The sequence below is a fragment of the Rhinolophus sinicus genome, chromosome 1 (genome assembly GCF_057876585.1).
Source record: "Rhinolophus sinicus isolate RSI-liver-muscle chromosome 1, RSI-T2T, whole genome shotgun sequence".
NCBI lineage: Eukaryota > Metazoa > Chordata > Mammalia > Chiroptera > Rhinolophidae > Rhinolophus > Rhinolophus sinicus.
Genome location: NC_142501.1, coordinates 56850987 through 56866978, shown reverse-complemented (window position 1 = coordinate 56866978; position 15992 = coordinate 56850987). Strand labels below are relative to the sequence as shown.

At 36.7% G+C, this 15992-nt stretch overlaps 3 protein-coding genes across 3 annotated transcripts; all 3 read right to left on the bottom strand.

The window, feature by feature from the left end:
* Nucleotides 1-2086: 2086 nt before the first annotated feature.
* On the bottom strand, nt 2087-3025 carry LOC109439236 (olfactory receptor 6C75). The gene has a single exon (XM_019719498.3). It carries the CDS (start codon nt 3023-3025, stop codon nt 2087-2089), a length of 939 nt encoding a protein of 312 aa, XP_019575057.3.
* Nucleotides 3026-8229: 5204 nt separating this feature from the next.
* LOC109439228 (olfactory receptor 6C3-like) lies at nt 8230-9587 on the bottom strand. The gene is made up of 2 exons (XM_088791609.1): nt 9566-9587; nt 8230-8891 (listed from the first exon to the last, which is right to left on the bottom strand). The coding sequence occupies exons 1-2, from the start codon at nt 9585-9587 to the stop codon at nt 8230-8232; spliced, it is 684 nt and encodes a 227-aa protein (XP_088647735.1).
* A 4799-nt stretch (nt 9588-14386) lies between these two features.
* On the bottom strand, nt 14387-15325 carry LOC148759074 (olfactory receptor 6C3). The gene has a single exon (XM_088798090.1). It carries the CDS (start codon nt 15323-15325, stop codon nt 14387-14389), a length of 939 nt encoding a protein of 312 aa, XP_088654216.1.
* Nucleotides 15326-15992: the final 667 nt, after the last annotated feature.

The window sequence follows — 15992 nt, the reverse complement described above, 5'->3', positions numbered from 1 at the left end:
TATGTCATGATTAAGAAAGAATGTTCCTATGGTAAGTAGGAAGTAGGGGGAAATGCTCTTGTAGCACATTGCTTGAATAATGTTTCTTTTTTAAAATTATTTTTTATTACAGTACCATTGCTTTTATGGATTTATTTTCCTAATCATTTAATGTTTAATTAAGGCAAGAATTGGCTTTTAACTTATCATTGATTTTCATATTTGGTATACAATAGTTTTATTTATTATTAGGATTTATGTTGTGAGAGACAATATATTTTATAGGAATAGGCTGTTGTCATGCCCATTGAGTATTAAAATTTTTGATCTGGCACATAGAGGGGGTTTAAACAGTGAATTTGATTAAGAGTTATAAAAATTATGACTTTCTATGTTGCATCTGAAATGACAAAATTGAATCATGCAAAACAAGCAATATTATACAACTACAGAAAGATTTAATCATAGATATATTATTATTTTCTTTCTTTCCCTTTTCTTTTTAAAATAATTTTATTATTTTCCAATTACAATCGACGTACAGTGTTATATTAGTTTCAGGTGTACAACAGTGATTAGACATTAATATAACTTACAAAGTGATTACCCTAATAAATCTATTACCCATCTGACACAATATATAGTTATTACAATATTATTGACTATATTTCCTATGTTATAGTTTACATGCCCATGACTAATTTGTAACTACCAATTTGTACTTCTTAATCTCTTCCCCTTTTTCACCACCTTTTCAATTCCCCTCCCATCTGGCAACCATCAATATGTTCTCTGTATCTATGAGTTTGTTTATTCATTTGTTCTTTAGATTCCACATCTAACTGAAATCCTATGGTATTTATATTTCTCTGTTTGACATTTCATTCAAGTTCATCTATGCTATTGCACATAGGAAGATTTCATTCTTTTTATGGCTGAGTAATGTTCCATTGCATATATGTACCACCTCTTCATTATCCATTCACCTATTGAAAGACACTTACATTGCTTCCATATGTTGACTATTGTAAATAATGCTGCAATGAACCTCTAGATGCACGTGTCTTTTTGAATTAATGTTTTGGATTTTATCTGATAAATAAACAAAAGTAGAATTACTGAGTGCTTGTCTCTTGTTATAGCTTTTGTTTTAAAGTCTATTTTGCCTGGTATAATTATTGCTATCTCAGTTTTTTTTAAAATTTCCATTTACATGAAACGTTTTTTTTCATCTCTTTGCTTTCAGTCTTGTGTCTTTCGATCTGAAGTTACATCAAACATTATAATGGCACACTGGACTTAGATGTAATGGCCATCTCTCGTCTTCCAAATTGCTCCTGACCAGCTGTATCCTATACATTGAACTTAATATGTCCTCTGTTGGTATGGAACACAGGAGGGGTGGGGGTGTGCTCAATATCCACAGCAGCTACATACTTCTTAAATTCACCAATCAGATGATGTTTCACAAATGTAGTTTTTCCAGTCCAACCATCACCAACCAATACAAATTTGAACTGAACTTGGGATTCTCTTTGGGCAGCCACTGTGATGTTTCTTCCAGAAGCATCTCTAGACCTGTCGGTCTGAGAGATAATATTTCTGACACCACATTTTATGTTAAATTCCTATTTCATTTTTCTAATGTTTTAACTACATTTTATTGATAAATTCAAGTAGACATTTTAATAACTCTAATTATGTAACATGTTTTATTGATGACACTGAAGAAAACATTTTAGAGGTACTGATTAAAATACATATTTTTATTTATTTCACATAAAATAAATTTTATATTTATACGCAACTTTTAGTAAGCTTCTTATATTATAATAGTCTTTATGTCTTGGATGACTTCATGATCTACCTTGCTGTGATATGAGAAATAATGGAGATTATTGATTTATCTAAAATTTAATTACACAGCTGAAAGATTGACTGTCATCTTTATAACTTTAAATAGGACCTGGCTTCTAGACTAATAAGAAAAACAGACATTGATAACATATAAACATGCCTAAATTAAAGAAGGAAGTGAGGTATTTAAAGAAGGGCAAAGAGTTTTATTCAGCTTTGCTTTCAGGGGTACATTTTTCACATAATCAATTCATTTATTTGAAGAAAAGGCCATTCTCTGGACCATGTTCTTGAAGGCTTGCTTCACTTGCTGATTTCTTAGAGTATATATGAAAGGATTCAAGAGAGGAGCCACTGAGGTATTGAGCACAGCCACTCCCTTGCTTAAAGTTACCCTCTCCTTTGCAGAAGGCTTAATGTACATGAAAATGCAGCTGCCGTAAGAGAGGGAGACAACGATCATATGGGAGGAACAAGTGGAAAAGGCTTTTTTCCTTTGACTTGAGGAAGGAATTCTCACAATTGTCTGGATGATATGCATGTAGGAGAGAATAACTAGTGTTAAGGTGACCATAAGTGTTACCACAGCTAGAAAAAATGCCACGAGTTCTAGAAAACTAGTGTTTGTGCAAGAAAGCTGCAGAATGGGAGAAGAGTCACAGATAAAATGATCGATTATATTGGAGGCACAGAAATCCAATTGCACCACCAGGATTATTGGTGGAAAGACGATCAGGAATCCAGCAAGCCAGGAGCTACAGACAAGAAGGATACAGACTCTGCTGCTCATGATGGTGGTGTAATGTAGAGGTCTGCAGATGGCCACATAACGGTCATAGGACATGGCAGCCAGAAGGTAAAACTCTGTCACTCCCAAGAAGATGACGAAAAATAGCTGAGCCATACAACCATTATAAGAAATGGTTCTGTCGCCTGTCACAATAGTGACAAGGAATCTGGGAATGCAGACTGACGTGAACGATATTTCTAGGACTGAGAAGTTTCGAAGGAAGAAATACATTGGAGTCTGCAGATGGGGATCTGAAAGGGTGAGCGTGATAATGATCAGGTTCCCAGTTACACTTAGCATGTAGGTAACAAGAAGAAATGTGAAAAGTACAACCTGCCACTGTGGGTCATTTGTCAGTCCAAGAAGAATAAACTCTGTTACTTCTGTGTAATTTCTCATTCTTTTCCTTCTTTTCAATGATATTCTTTGTTTCAGCTGTAAAATAGATGAACAAATAAAAAGGCTATGACACCAACAAAGAGACTCACACACACATGCATGCACACGGCCACCGCCACCCATGCTTAGAAAATTATTCTGCCTTTTTAGTTAATAGAAAAATGATTTTGTAGTACATAGAAACAAAACGTTTTTAAAAATTTATTACATCATCCATTAATTCAGTACTTCTATATTTCCTTCATTGTATTCTCACACATTTCAGTCTAAATCTTTGTCCTCTGAACATTTTGATATGTTCCTGAAAACAAGAAAAAAAAAGATTAAAACCTCAAATAAAACTCTGAGAGCTTACTCCCAAGGATACCACAATACCCTTGAAGATACATATTTTGTTGCTCTCCATATACCTTTTAAATTTTGCTATTTTGAGTAAGCATTTCTTTCTCCTTCCCCATTCAAACTTCTACAATCTATGGAGACAGCTCAGTTGCCCATTGGGGTAGAATAATATGTCCTTGATAAACAATAGTATACAGAGGTATTTAATGGTGGGGAAGTATCCCCAGTCTAATTCCAATGTCTGCACTGCAAGGCGTTCTAATTTTAATTAATAATCTATTAAGATGGTCTCTTGTAAGATTGTAAATATACTCAATGTATTTTTATTTACTGCCTAGTATCATGAATCATGAGTCTGCTCTCTCTGATATTAAAGGAGCACTTTTACCTAAGACCCAGTTTTATTTTTATACACTGCAAGTGTTCTTACTTATTTTTAAATTTATTAGCACTCTCCACAACATTGCCTATTCTTTTCCTGAGGGATAATGAAAAGGAATAGTTTAAAATTCAAGGTAAGTTTTGGGGAGGCAAAGAATATTACTTTTTTCTTTTCTTTTTCTATTTATCGCTTCCAGTACAATTCTTGATGTTATACAGGATTTGCTTAATTGTTTGTTCCTGTTTAAAGCAATTATTTTCCACAAAAGCTTTAGAGGTGTTGTCATCTACGGTCATTTTAAAAAATATTTAAATATTCAGACAGCCTGCCTACGTCTGTAATGTCTCCTTTGTTTTCTACATTCTTCAGAAGTTTCAGAGCTTCCCGAAGGAATAATATTTTCTCAGGATTAACCAATTAATTTATATATTAATGAACTTACTCAAAATTTTTACATACAAAATTTTTAGGAGGGATATGCAAGTATTTTTCATTATCTGTTCTTTTTGTGGTCATAACATTTGTGTTGCTTTTTCTTGGTTCACTTTATGCATGTACGATGAGTGCTAACCTTCACTATGTATAAAATTCACATTGTGCATAACTAAAACATAAAGTATATCTATCTGCTTAGTGTTAAACACACCAAATAATTTGTTTTGAATCTTGTACAAACATGATTACATGGTGTCCTGATTTTATTATTTAAAAATTGGTAATTTAAAACCTGGTAAGGACAGCACAAAAAAAGAAAACTACAGACAAATATCTCTGATGAATACCGATGCAAAAATCCTAAATAAAATTCTAGCAAATCGAATACAACAATGCATTAAAAAGATTATTCATCACGACCAAGTGGGGTTCATCCCTGGGGCACAAGGATGGTTCAACATATGCAAATCCATCAATGTGATACATCACATAAACAAAATAAAGGACAAAAATCATATGATTATACCAATTGATGCAGAAAAAGCATTTGACAAGATACAACATCCATTTATGATTAAAACACTTAATAAAATAGGTATAGAAGGAAAATACCTGAACATAATAAAGGCCATATATGACAAGCCCTCTGCTAATCTCATAATTAATGGAGAAAAACTGAAGCCCTTTGCTCTACGTTCAGGAACACGACAGGGATGTCCCCTATCACCTCTGCTTTTCAACATCGTGTTGGAAGTCCTTCCCAGAGCAATCAGGCAAGAGAAAGAAATAAAAGGCATCCAAATTGGGAATGAAGAATTTAAATTGTCACTCTTTGCAGATGACATGATGCTATATATAGAAAACCCTAAAGACTCCACCAAAAAGCTATTAGAAACAATCAACGAATACAGTAAAGTTGCTGGCTACAAAATCAACGCACAAAAGTCCATTGCCTTCCTATATACTAACAATGAACTCTCAGAAAAAGAAATACAAAAAACAATTCCTTTGCAATTGCAGCAAAAAGAATAAAATACCTAGAAATAAACTTAACCAAGGATGTGAAAGACCTATATGCTGAAAACTATAAGACTTTTTTGAAAGAAATTGAAGAAGACACAAACAAATGGAAAGACATTCCATGCTCATGGATTGGAAGAATCAACATAGTTAAAATGGCCATATTACCCAAAGCAATATACAGATTCAATGCAATCCCCATCAAAATCCCAATGGCATATTTTAAAGAAATAAAACAAAAAATCATCAGATTTGTTTGGAACCACAAAAGACCCCGAATAGCCAAAGCAATCTTAAGAAAAAAGAACTATAATGGAGGTATCACACTTCCTGACTTTGGCTTGTATTACAGGGCTACAATAATCAAAACAGCATGGTATTGGCAGAAAAACAGACACATAGACCAATGGAATAGAATTGAGAACCCAGAAATAAAACCACATAAATATGGACAGATAATTTTTGACAAAGAAGCTAAAAACATACAATGGAGCAAAGACAGCCTCTTCAATAAATGGTGCTGGGAGAATTGGATAGCCACGTGCAAAAGAATGAAACTGGACTGCTATTTGTCACCATGTACCAAAGTTAATTCAAAATGGATCAAAAACTTAAGCATAAGACCTGACACAATAAACTGCATAGAAAAAAACATAGGTACTAAACTTATGGACCTTGGGTTCAAAGAGCATTTTATGAATTTGACTCCAAAGGCAATGGAAGTAACAGCTAAAATAAACAAATGGGACTATATGAGACTTAAAAGCTTCTGCACAGCAAAAGAAACCATCGACAAAATAAAGAGGCAACCAACTGAATGGGAGAAGATTTTTGCAAACAGTGCCTCCGATAAGGGGCTAGTATCCAGAATATACAAGGAACTCATGCAACTCAACAACAAAAAAACAAACAACCCAATTGAAAAATGGGCAGAGGACCTGAAGAGACATTTCTCCCAAAACATACCAACAGCCAAAGTTATATGAAAAGATGCTCAACTTCATTAGCTATTAGGGAAATACAAATGAAAACCACAATGAGATACCACCTCACACCTTTTAGAACGGCTATCATCAACATGAGATTTTCTTTTTCAATGATAACATTACCTGGTCTACAGACAATTTAGACCTAAACTGTTGATTTATCAAATTAAAATTTAATTATGTGTTATTTTTTTCCCCTGTTAGAAGTTGAGATAATTTAGGGCAAGAATCATTCTTTTTCATCACTACATCCCCAACACCAGTCATAAGTAAGTAAAGCCTGAATGAGTTAATCACACATTAGATAGTCCTTTAATAATTCTAATATTTAACATGAACTTCTATTCCAAAATTATTACAATGAAAGTTGGTGTGAAAATGAAAGATATCCAACTAGTCTGGAATTTGAGGTTTAAGAAAAGTGATTTAAATCCCAGTTCTGAAGAAATCCACAATCTTTGTGACACTGAACTCTCAATTTTCTTCTGCTCATTCATTTGTAAATTAGGAATAATAATGCTCATTTTCTAAGAGGTTTTGTGAAAAGAATATTGCATATAATTTGTCTGATAGAAAGACAGTGTGTAGAATATTACCAACAGATGTTGATTCTCTTCCCTACTTCCCAAAATGCTAAAGTCAGTTCTAGATCCTCCAATAAAAGCTTAGTTCTCTGGAAAATTGAACTCTCACCAATTTATCATAGTTTCATGCATTTTTCTTGATATGTTTTACATAGTCTGTTCTTTACCTATTTTTAGTTTTTGGAGGTATTTAATTATTTAATGAAAACTACCTCTGACTAAAAGAGAATATTAATTGTCGTTACCTCATTAAGTTGCTGACAGGATTAAATGAGCCAATAAAAGAAAACAATAGATCTGGAATAAAACAATTGCTGAAAAATTTTTTGTTTTATTTTCTAGCCCTCTCCTCCTCATTATATCACAATTATTATTAATAGTGTAAAGAATTTTGAATATATATGAATTTAGTCATTTAATATATGCAAGCAGGTATTTATATTTTGTTCCCAACCCCTGAGTGATTTGATTTCATGCAAATGCCAAATTGAATCAAGTATTTCTAGTAACAATAATTTCTATTATCTGGTAAGAATGAAAAGTTCAGAAATCCACATCATATTCTGAAAACTCTTTCCATCAAACTAAATGCCCTATGTCCCTTCAAAAGTAACCACTTCTTATCAGATGTATCGTTGACAAATATCTTCTCCCATTCAGTAGGATGCCTTTTTGTTCTATTCTATTACATTCTTTTGTACACATGAAAGTAATAAAATAAAAAAGGAAACCGCTTCTACTCAAAATCATAATAATTAACCTAGATATTTTACATCATCTAAGTACATTTGAATAAAACATTTGAATGTACAGAACATTCTGAAACAAACATTCAGCTTTATCAATGTGGGGGCAGAGCCCCAGAAAGTAGTTTCCAGGCTCTCGGCCTCACATAGGCAGGTGCTGGCTCAGGTAGTAAATGGCCATCAACTGTGATTGCATGGCCATCAGCTGTGGCTAGTTGGCCGTCAGCTGTAACCAGTGAGCCATTGGCCACTAATATAACTGCTGTGGCTACGCTAGCAGAGAAGGAAGAAGAAAAGAGAAGAAGGGGGCTAGCAAGAAGATGGCGGCTGGGCTGGCAAGCGTGGATGGCGGTTTGCGGACAGTGTGGATCCAGCCTCCAGTGAGAGTATAGTGCCGCCAGAGAGAATATAGTGGTATGACTCCCCTGCCTATGGCTCCGTGGGTGTTCCTTTTTGGCCTCACCATATCCTGCGTTCTTATGTGGGGAGCGGGACCAGAGACCGCGCAGGCCGCCCCGCCCGACAAATAGCGCAGTGAGCAGGGTCTCCCACATGACAATCAAATTTACTGAGATTAATATTTGGGAAATTTTAATATAAGAATAAAAAAGGGAAAGTATATAATTTTTAAAGGAAAGAAAATTTTGAAGGAGTATGAATAATAGGAAGCACTGGTAAGAATTTTATTCTTTTAACACTATTAGTACTTTCACTTACTAGAGAAAAATATAACCTTTTGGATAGTGTCCTTAAAGGCTTGCCTCACTTGCTGGTTCCTCAGGGTATATATAAATGGATTCATCATAGGAGCAACAGAGGTATTGAGAATAGCCACTCCTTTGATCAATGATGCCTTTTCTTTTGCAGAAGGGTTGGCATACATGAATATGCAGCTTCCATAAGAGATGGAAATGACAATCATGTGAGAGGAACATGTAGAAAATGCCTTTTTCCTCTGACTGGCAGAAGGCAGTTTCAGAATCGTCCTGATGATGAACGTGTAGGATAGAATTATTAATGCCAAAGTGAAAAGCAGAATCACTATTGCAGAGTAAAAAGCAATCACTTCTAGGAGCCAGGTGTCTGAGCAGGATAACTGCAGGAGGGGAAAATAGTCACAAGCAAAGGGATCAATGATATTGGAGCCACAGTAATCTAACTGGAGAAAGAGAATAACTGGTGGGAAGATATTTAAGAATGCTGCCAGCCAAGCCCAAAAGACAAGCAATATGCAGACTCTTTTGTTCATGATGCTTGTATAATGCAGAGGTTTGCAGATGGCTACATAGCGGTCATAGGACATGGCAGTTAGAAGATAAAATTCAGTTACAATCTTCTTTTGAATAACACTTTGTGGTGTGCTATTTGGTCCTAGTAAAGATTAAAGCCTGAGCAATAGGACATCGATTGACTATTGGATTTGAGCTTCCCATAATGAACTGAGTGTTATTGGACCCTCTGAGCTATAATATTGTTCATTCCCAGCAGCAATCTACCATCAAAGAGATATAGTACTAGGATATCAGACTTGAGCAGGTCCCAAAGGCACAAGTAAGCTTAATAAACAGATGACTCAGACACCTTTGAAACAAATTTCTGCTGCATTATATCCTGTATAAGGCCATATATAGGGCCTTATTGGGAGTACTTAATAAATAGTTGATGAAGAAATAAAAATATGTGCCTGGCTACAGATGTTCTGTACAATATTGTAGTATCCACTCAAGAGTGAAGGATTGACAGATAAAAGATATGCCATGTGAACAATATATTTTTTTTTTTTTAAAATGCTGGTGTAACTATGTCATTGTCAGTGAACGTTGATGTTACTGAAAAAAGTATACATCAGATAGAGAGGACTTAGTGGTTTTTCATAATGATAAAAATTTACATTCACCTAGAAGATATAACAATTCCAAACTTGTGTCTCCAAAAAAACACAGTGTTAATATTTTTAAAAATAAAAAATCAATGTAACTACCGATAGAAACAAACAACTCCATACTTCTATAAGGAGATTTAAGTAGCTCAGTAATGATACAAACCGTACAAGTAGATGTAAGTCATGTGTTTAATGAACTTGACCTAGTTGATTACATAGAACACTGTACTCAACTATCATTACATATAATTTTCAAATGTACAAGAAATGTTTATAAAACTCTGACCATATCCTAGTCCACCAAGCGAGATTCAACTATCTAATTTACAAGGTATTTGTGGGAACAGAGTCCCAGAGAGCAGTTTCCAGGCTCTCGACCTCACTGGAAAGGTGCTGGCTCGGGTAGTAGATGGCCAACAGCTGTAACTAGTTAGTCATTGGCCACTGATATAACTGCCGCGGCTGAGCTAGTAAACATGGATTGCAGCTAGCAAGTGCGGTTGGCAAAGAAGCGAACTGCAGATTGCTGATCGTGTTGATCTTACTTCCTGTGTCTTGCCCAGCTGCCAGCGAGACAGGCGTGCAGAAAGACCCCTCGTTGGGGTACTGGCAAATGTTTGCTTTTGTGTCTCAACCAGCCGCCAGCAAGAATATAGTGCTATGACTCCCCTATCTATGGCTCCCTTGGTGTTCCTTTTTTGGCCTCACCCTATCCTGCGTTCTTGTGTGGGGAGTGGGAGCTGAGTCCCTGCATTACAGTATTTAAAGAAAGTATGCTTTATGATACTGTGCAAGGATTTGTTTGAAAATTTTGTTTCACAGGACCCATTTACACGAGATTTAAGAGATTAAGGCCAATACAGCTCAGTGGTCCCTCCCTTTGGAGGAAAAAAGAAGAATGGACATGCAACCAACAACGTTTGGGCTTTTCAGGGGCTGCCTGAGGACTGGTGCCTGTCTAGCCCATCTTGGAGCCTTTCTGGGACCTGATATACCTTAGATGCCTGGAAGCTGGTGAGAACGAAAAAGAGTGGATGGCATATTATTACTTCAAGTACCTGAGTTACTTGAAGAGAGAAGCAGAGAGCGCGAGAGATTAGAAGCTTCATCTTTAAAAAATGGGTAAGGATACTGAACAACCAAGATGACGTAGTAGATGAATGTTGTGTTATATTCTCTCACAACGACTCAAATTACAACTAATCTACAAAATAACTATTATTGAGAATCACCTAAAATCAAGCTGAACTGAAGGACGTGCAGAAGAAGCCACCTCCAGACTGGTAGGAAGGTCAGAGACGTGGAACGAGCTGGTCCCACACCCACGTGTGACCATTAAAGATCTGAAGGGCTATTTCGGCTGTGGGGGTCCCCTCCCCATCCCCTAGAAAGCGAGAGATTCCAGCCCAGGATTCCAGTGCTGGGGAGAGAAGTCCCCTCAATTTCTGGTTGTGAAAACCAGTGGAGATTGTGACTGAGACGGAGTGCGGCTGCACTCACAGGTGCTCCTCTTAAAGGGTCCGCACATGCGGACTTACCCACCAATGGAATCACTGCCTCTGAGCTCCTGTGCTGGAGCAGCAGCTGGAAAGGTGGCAAGGACATATGGTGGGGAAGTGAGTTGTCTGGCTTGAGACAGGGGCTGGAGAGGTGGCTTTCACCTGGACGGGGGAGCTGGAGGAGACCACTGTTTCTTTGTTGAGCCCTACACCCTTCCTGGCACGTGAATATAAGCAGCCACCATATCTGAGTCGCTGTTCAGTCACCCCGCCCTGGCTATTGGAGACCTGGCCCCGCCCAACTTTTAGGCACACTTCCAGTGTCTTTCTCATACAGACCACCTGCCTTGCCTCAAGCTGCACATTCCTAGCATCTCTCAAAGGTTCACAGAACCCAGACAAGCAGTATCTGGCTTGAGTGTGTCTTGTGCCTCTGGCTGAGCAGCCCTAAGCCAGCATTAGCAGCAGTCGGACTTGGTTCATGGCTTGGCCTCTCAAGGCTCTTCCAAGCACAGCAAGGGCTGCAGCCATCTGCAGATTTCTTTCGGCTCTCACTGGGTGACCCTGGGTGGGGCATGGGCTGTGGCTGAAGTAGATCCCCAGTGGATCCCCTCCAAGGTGGTCCTGGGGCTAGCGCCCCTAGTGGCCAGCTTCAAAATGAGCTGGAAACACCCAAGGGGTGGATTGGGCAGACACCAGAGTCCTGCTGAGGCAGATCCTGCTCTGCAGGATCAGTCCCTGCACAACAACTCTCCCACTGTAGTCAAGGCAAGTCTTCACAGCTAGTGAGCTGAAGGGTCAGTCCCTCACATTGATGTGAAATTATCAACCAAGGCTCAACTACAAGAGGAGGACACACACAACATACACAAGGGACATACCTGGAGCAAATGGCTCAGGTGACCAGAAAGACTGCGCTACTGAACCCCACAGCACACCTACTACATAAGGCCACTTTGCTAAGACTGGAAGACATAGCAGCCTTACCTAAGACATAGAAACAGGGAGACAGCCTAAAATGGGGAGACAAAGAAACATGTCCCAAATAAAATAACAGAACAAAGCTCCAGAAAAAGAACTAAGCGAAATGGAGACAAGCAATCTACACATACAGAGTTCCAAACACTGGTTATAAAAATGCTCAATGATCTCAGGAAGAACTTCTTCAGAGAGATAGGAAGCACAAAAATGGAGATAGAAACCATAAAAAAAAGAACCAGTAAGAAATAAAGGATACAATAATTGAAACAAAGAATATATTACAGGGAATCAAGAGTAGATTAGATTAGATGAAGCAGAGAATCCAACCAGCGATGTAGAAGATGTGGTAGCAGAAAACACCCAACAAGCACAGCAAAAAGAAAAAAGAATCCAAGAAATTGAAGAGAGTTTAAGGGGCCTCCGGGACAATATCAAGCATACCAACATTCGCATTATAGAGGTACCAGAAGGAGAAGAGAGAGAGAGCAAGGAATTGAAAGCCTATTTGAAAATATAATGACAGAAAACTCCCCTAACCTGGTGAAAGAAATGGATATACAAGCCCAGGACGCACAGAGAGTCCCAAACAAGATAAACCCAAAGAGGCCAACACCAAGACACATCACAATTAAAATTCCAAAGGTTAAATACAAAGAGAGAATCTTAAAAGAAGAAAGAGAAAAGCAATTAGTTACCTATAAGGAACCCCCATAAGACTGTCAGCTGATTTCTCAACAGAAACTTTGCAGGCAATATTCCAAGTGATGAAAAGCAACGACATACAACCAAGCTTGCTCTACCCAGCAAGGCTGTCATTTAGAACTGAAGGACAGATAAGAGGCTTCCCAGACAAGCAAAAGCTGAAGGAGTTCATCACCACCAAACCAGTACTACAAGGAATCTCAGAGGGACTAATTTAAGATGGGAGGGGGGTTAAGGATGGATGAAAGGGGAAGGGATTAAGAAGTACAAATTGGTAGTTACACAGTAGTCATGGGGATGTAGGGTATAGTGTAAGGAATATAGTCAATAATATTTTAATAACAAGGTATGGTGCCAGATAGGTACTAGATTTATCAGGGTGATAGGTGGAAATGGGGTTGGGGCAGGGTGAAAAAAGGTGAAGGCATTAAGAAATACAAATTGATAGTTAATACAGTAAGGGGAATATAACCAACAATGTTGTAAAGATCATGTAAGGAGCCTGATGGGCACTGGACTTATCAAGGGGATCACGTCATAGACTGTGTAGGTGCCTGACCACTGTGCTGTACACTTGAAGAGCTGAAGTAGAATAATATTGAATGTCAACTATAACTAAATATATAGGTACATATAGGCACGGGATGTGGAGTACAACATAGGGAAGATAGTTGATGGTATTGTAACAGCTACATAAGATGTCAGAAGTGTAGTAGCTTGGGGGTGGTTTATCACTTTATGAGGGGCTTAAATGTCTAACTATTACGTTGCTTTGTACACCTGAAACTAATAAAAAAATTTAAAAATTAAAAAATGGGCAAGTTCTTCTAATTAGAAATCTCCAAACACAACTGTGAGGAGCTACATCCTCTGAAAGTTTTGAGAGGCCCCCAGAAACTCTAGGTGGACCGAATAGTGAATGGTCTTACCCTGTATGAATCCAATTTAAAAGGCTGGGAGAGATAGTGGTTTTTTTAAGTGTGTAGATTTCAAAACAAAGTTACAAGGAACATAAAGAAACAGAGAAAAATGGCCAAGTCAAAGAAACAAAATAAATCTCCATTAAACAGACACTAAAAAATGGAAGAAAATGAACACTTACTAAACAATTCAAAATAGCTGTCACAAAGATGCTCAGTGAGTTCAGGGTAGCAGTGTGTGTTTTAGTTTTATTGCACCTATCCTGAATTTTTAAAAATGCAAATATTTTCTAAAAAATGATAGACAACATGGAAATTTGATAAATAATGCTTCATATCATGATCAATATTTATCTTGAAAACACACACTAACTTTCGCAAAGTATAAAGATCTCTACATTTAATGTGCAGTGCACTAGTACATATAACCTCACAGGACTGTATTTAATATACAATAATACAGGACATGTAGATCCTCTAGATGTAAAGGAATTATCAATGTCATCTTGAAAATACACATGAAATTACACACTAATTTTGAAACTCTGTATTTGATATCCAATGTGATATTATGCACCTTTTAGGGACTGATATTAACAGACTTAGAACTATTTTTACATTGCACTATAGAGAATATCTCAAAGAAATACACTTCATTTCCAGAAAATTCTGTAGGAGAAATAAACTTTTCTATGTTTTTGAATAAGTCAATTAAGAATGGATTGGAGAAACTTGGGTATGAAAATGGAAGAAATGGAAATATATTAAATTAACTATAATGTGGCATATGAAGAGACTATAAAGAACAGACATAATACAGATGTTTAGGATTTTCAAGATTTTACTTAATTGCGCTTTATTTTTGACAAAATGAAAATTCATTTATTTGTAAAAAATAACTACTTTATGGACTACGTCTTTGAAGGCTTGTTTTACTTGCTGGTTTCTCAGGGTGTAAATGAAGGGGTTCAGCATGGGAGCTACAGAGGTAGTGAGAATAGCTACTCCTTTGATCAATGATGCCTTTTCTTTTGCCGAGGGACTAGCATACATGAATATACAGCTTCCATAAGAGATGGAAATGACAATCATGTGAGAGGAACAGGTGGAGAAAGCCTTTTTTCTCTGACTGGCAGATGGGATTCTCAAAACGGTCCTGATAATGTACACATAAGATAAAATCACTAATGTCAAAGTGAATAGCAAAGTTAGCAAAGCAAAGTAAAAACCGATTACTTCTAGGAGCCATGTATCTGAGCAAGACAGTTGTAAAAGGGGAAAATAGTCACATGCAAAGTGGTCAATGACATTGGAAGCACAGTAATCCAGACGCAGGAGAAGCATAAGGGGTGGGAAAATGGTCAGAAACCCTCCCAGCCAGGCACACAGCACCAGGAGGGTGCAGAGTTTCCTATTCATGATAGTTGTATAATGAAGGGGCTTGCAGATGGCAACATAGCGGTCGTAGGACATGGCAGTGAGAAGGTAAAATTCAGTCACCCCCATGAAAATAGAGAAAAATAATTGGACTGCACAGTTATTATAGGAAATAGTCTTATTCCTGGTGATAATTGCCCCCAGAAATCTAGGGATACATACAGTTGTAAATGAGATTTCTAAGAAAGAGAAGTTCCGGAGGAAGAAATACATAGGCGTCTGTAGATGGGAGTCCACCAAAGTTAGGGTGATGATAGTCAGGTTTCCAGTGACACTTAATATATATGTGACAAATAAAAAGAGGAAAATCACAATCTGAAGGTCAGGATCATCAGAAAGACCTAGGAGGACAAACTCTGTGATCACTGTGTGGTTCCTGTTCATTTCTCTCTCTCCCACTCTCACTCTCTTTAGTGTTTCAAAGATATTTAGGTGGAAAAAGTATTAAAGGAATGAGATGAAAGATATAATTCATCATGATCAATATCATCATCACTGCTAAAATTCTAAAACATTTTCTGTAATCCATGCTGATGTTAGTTTCTTCTGACTATCTTCTTTGCATTATGTCTTAATACATATTTGTGAGTCCTGCTTTACTAGTTCTCTTATTTTATATCAGAAGTTGGGAAATCTTCATGCAATAAGTCATATCACTGAGAGATGGTAAAAAAAAAATCAATACTTCTAGTTTTGTCCAATTTATGTAAATCTTACATTTTTGTTGAAACAAGCATACAAAATATTCATTTTTCTTTCTTTTCTGTCCTGTATTTTTTAGAAGTTACCACCACCTAAAAACAGAAATGAATGATCTTAATTCCATCAAAAGGTAAAAGTGAAACTTAGAAGACTAAAGTAACAACCCATTACACTTTTTATGACATAAGAAATCAATTTATGATTCTCTTAGAAAATAAAATAGTTTTTATTTTTAATGATTTTATATATTAATTTTATCTTTAATATTAATATTTATAGGTGTGATTATCAAGATAATATGCGAACACTCCATATTATATAGTAATATATATTTACTATAAGATAGAGG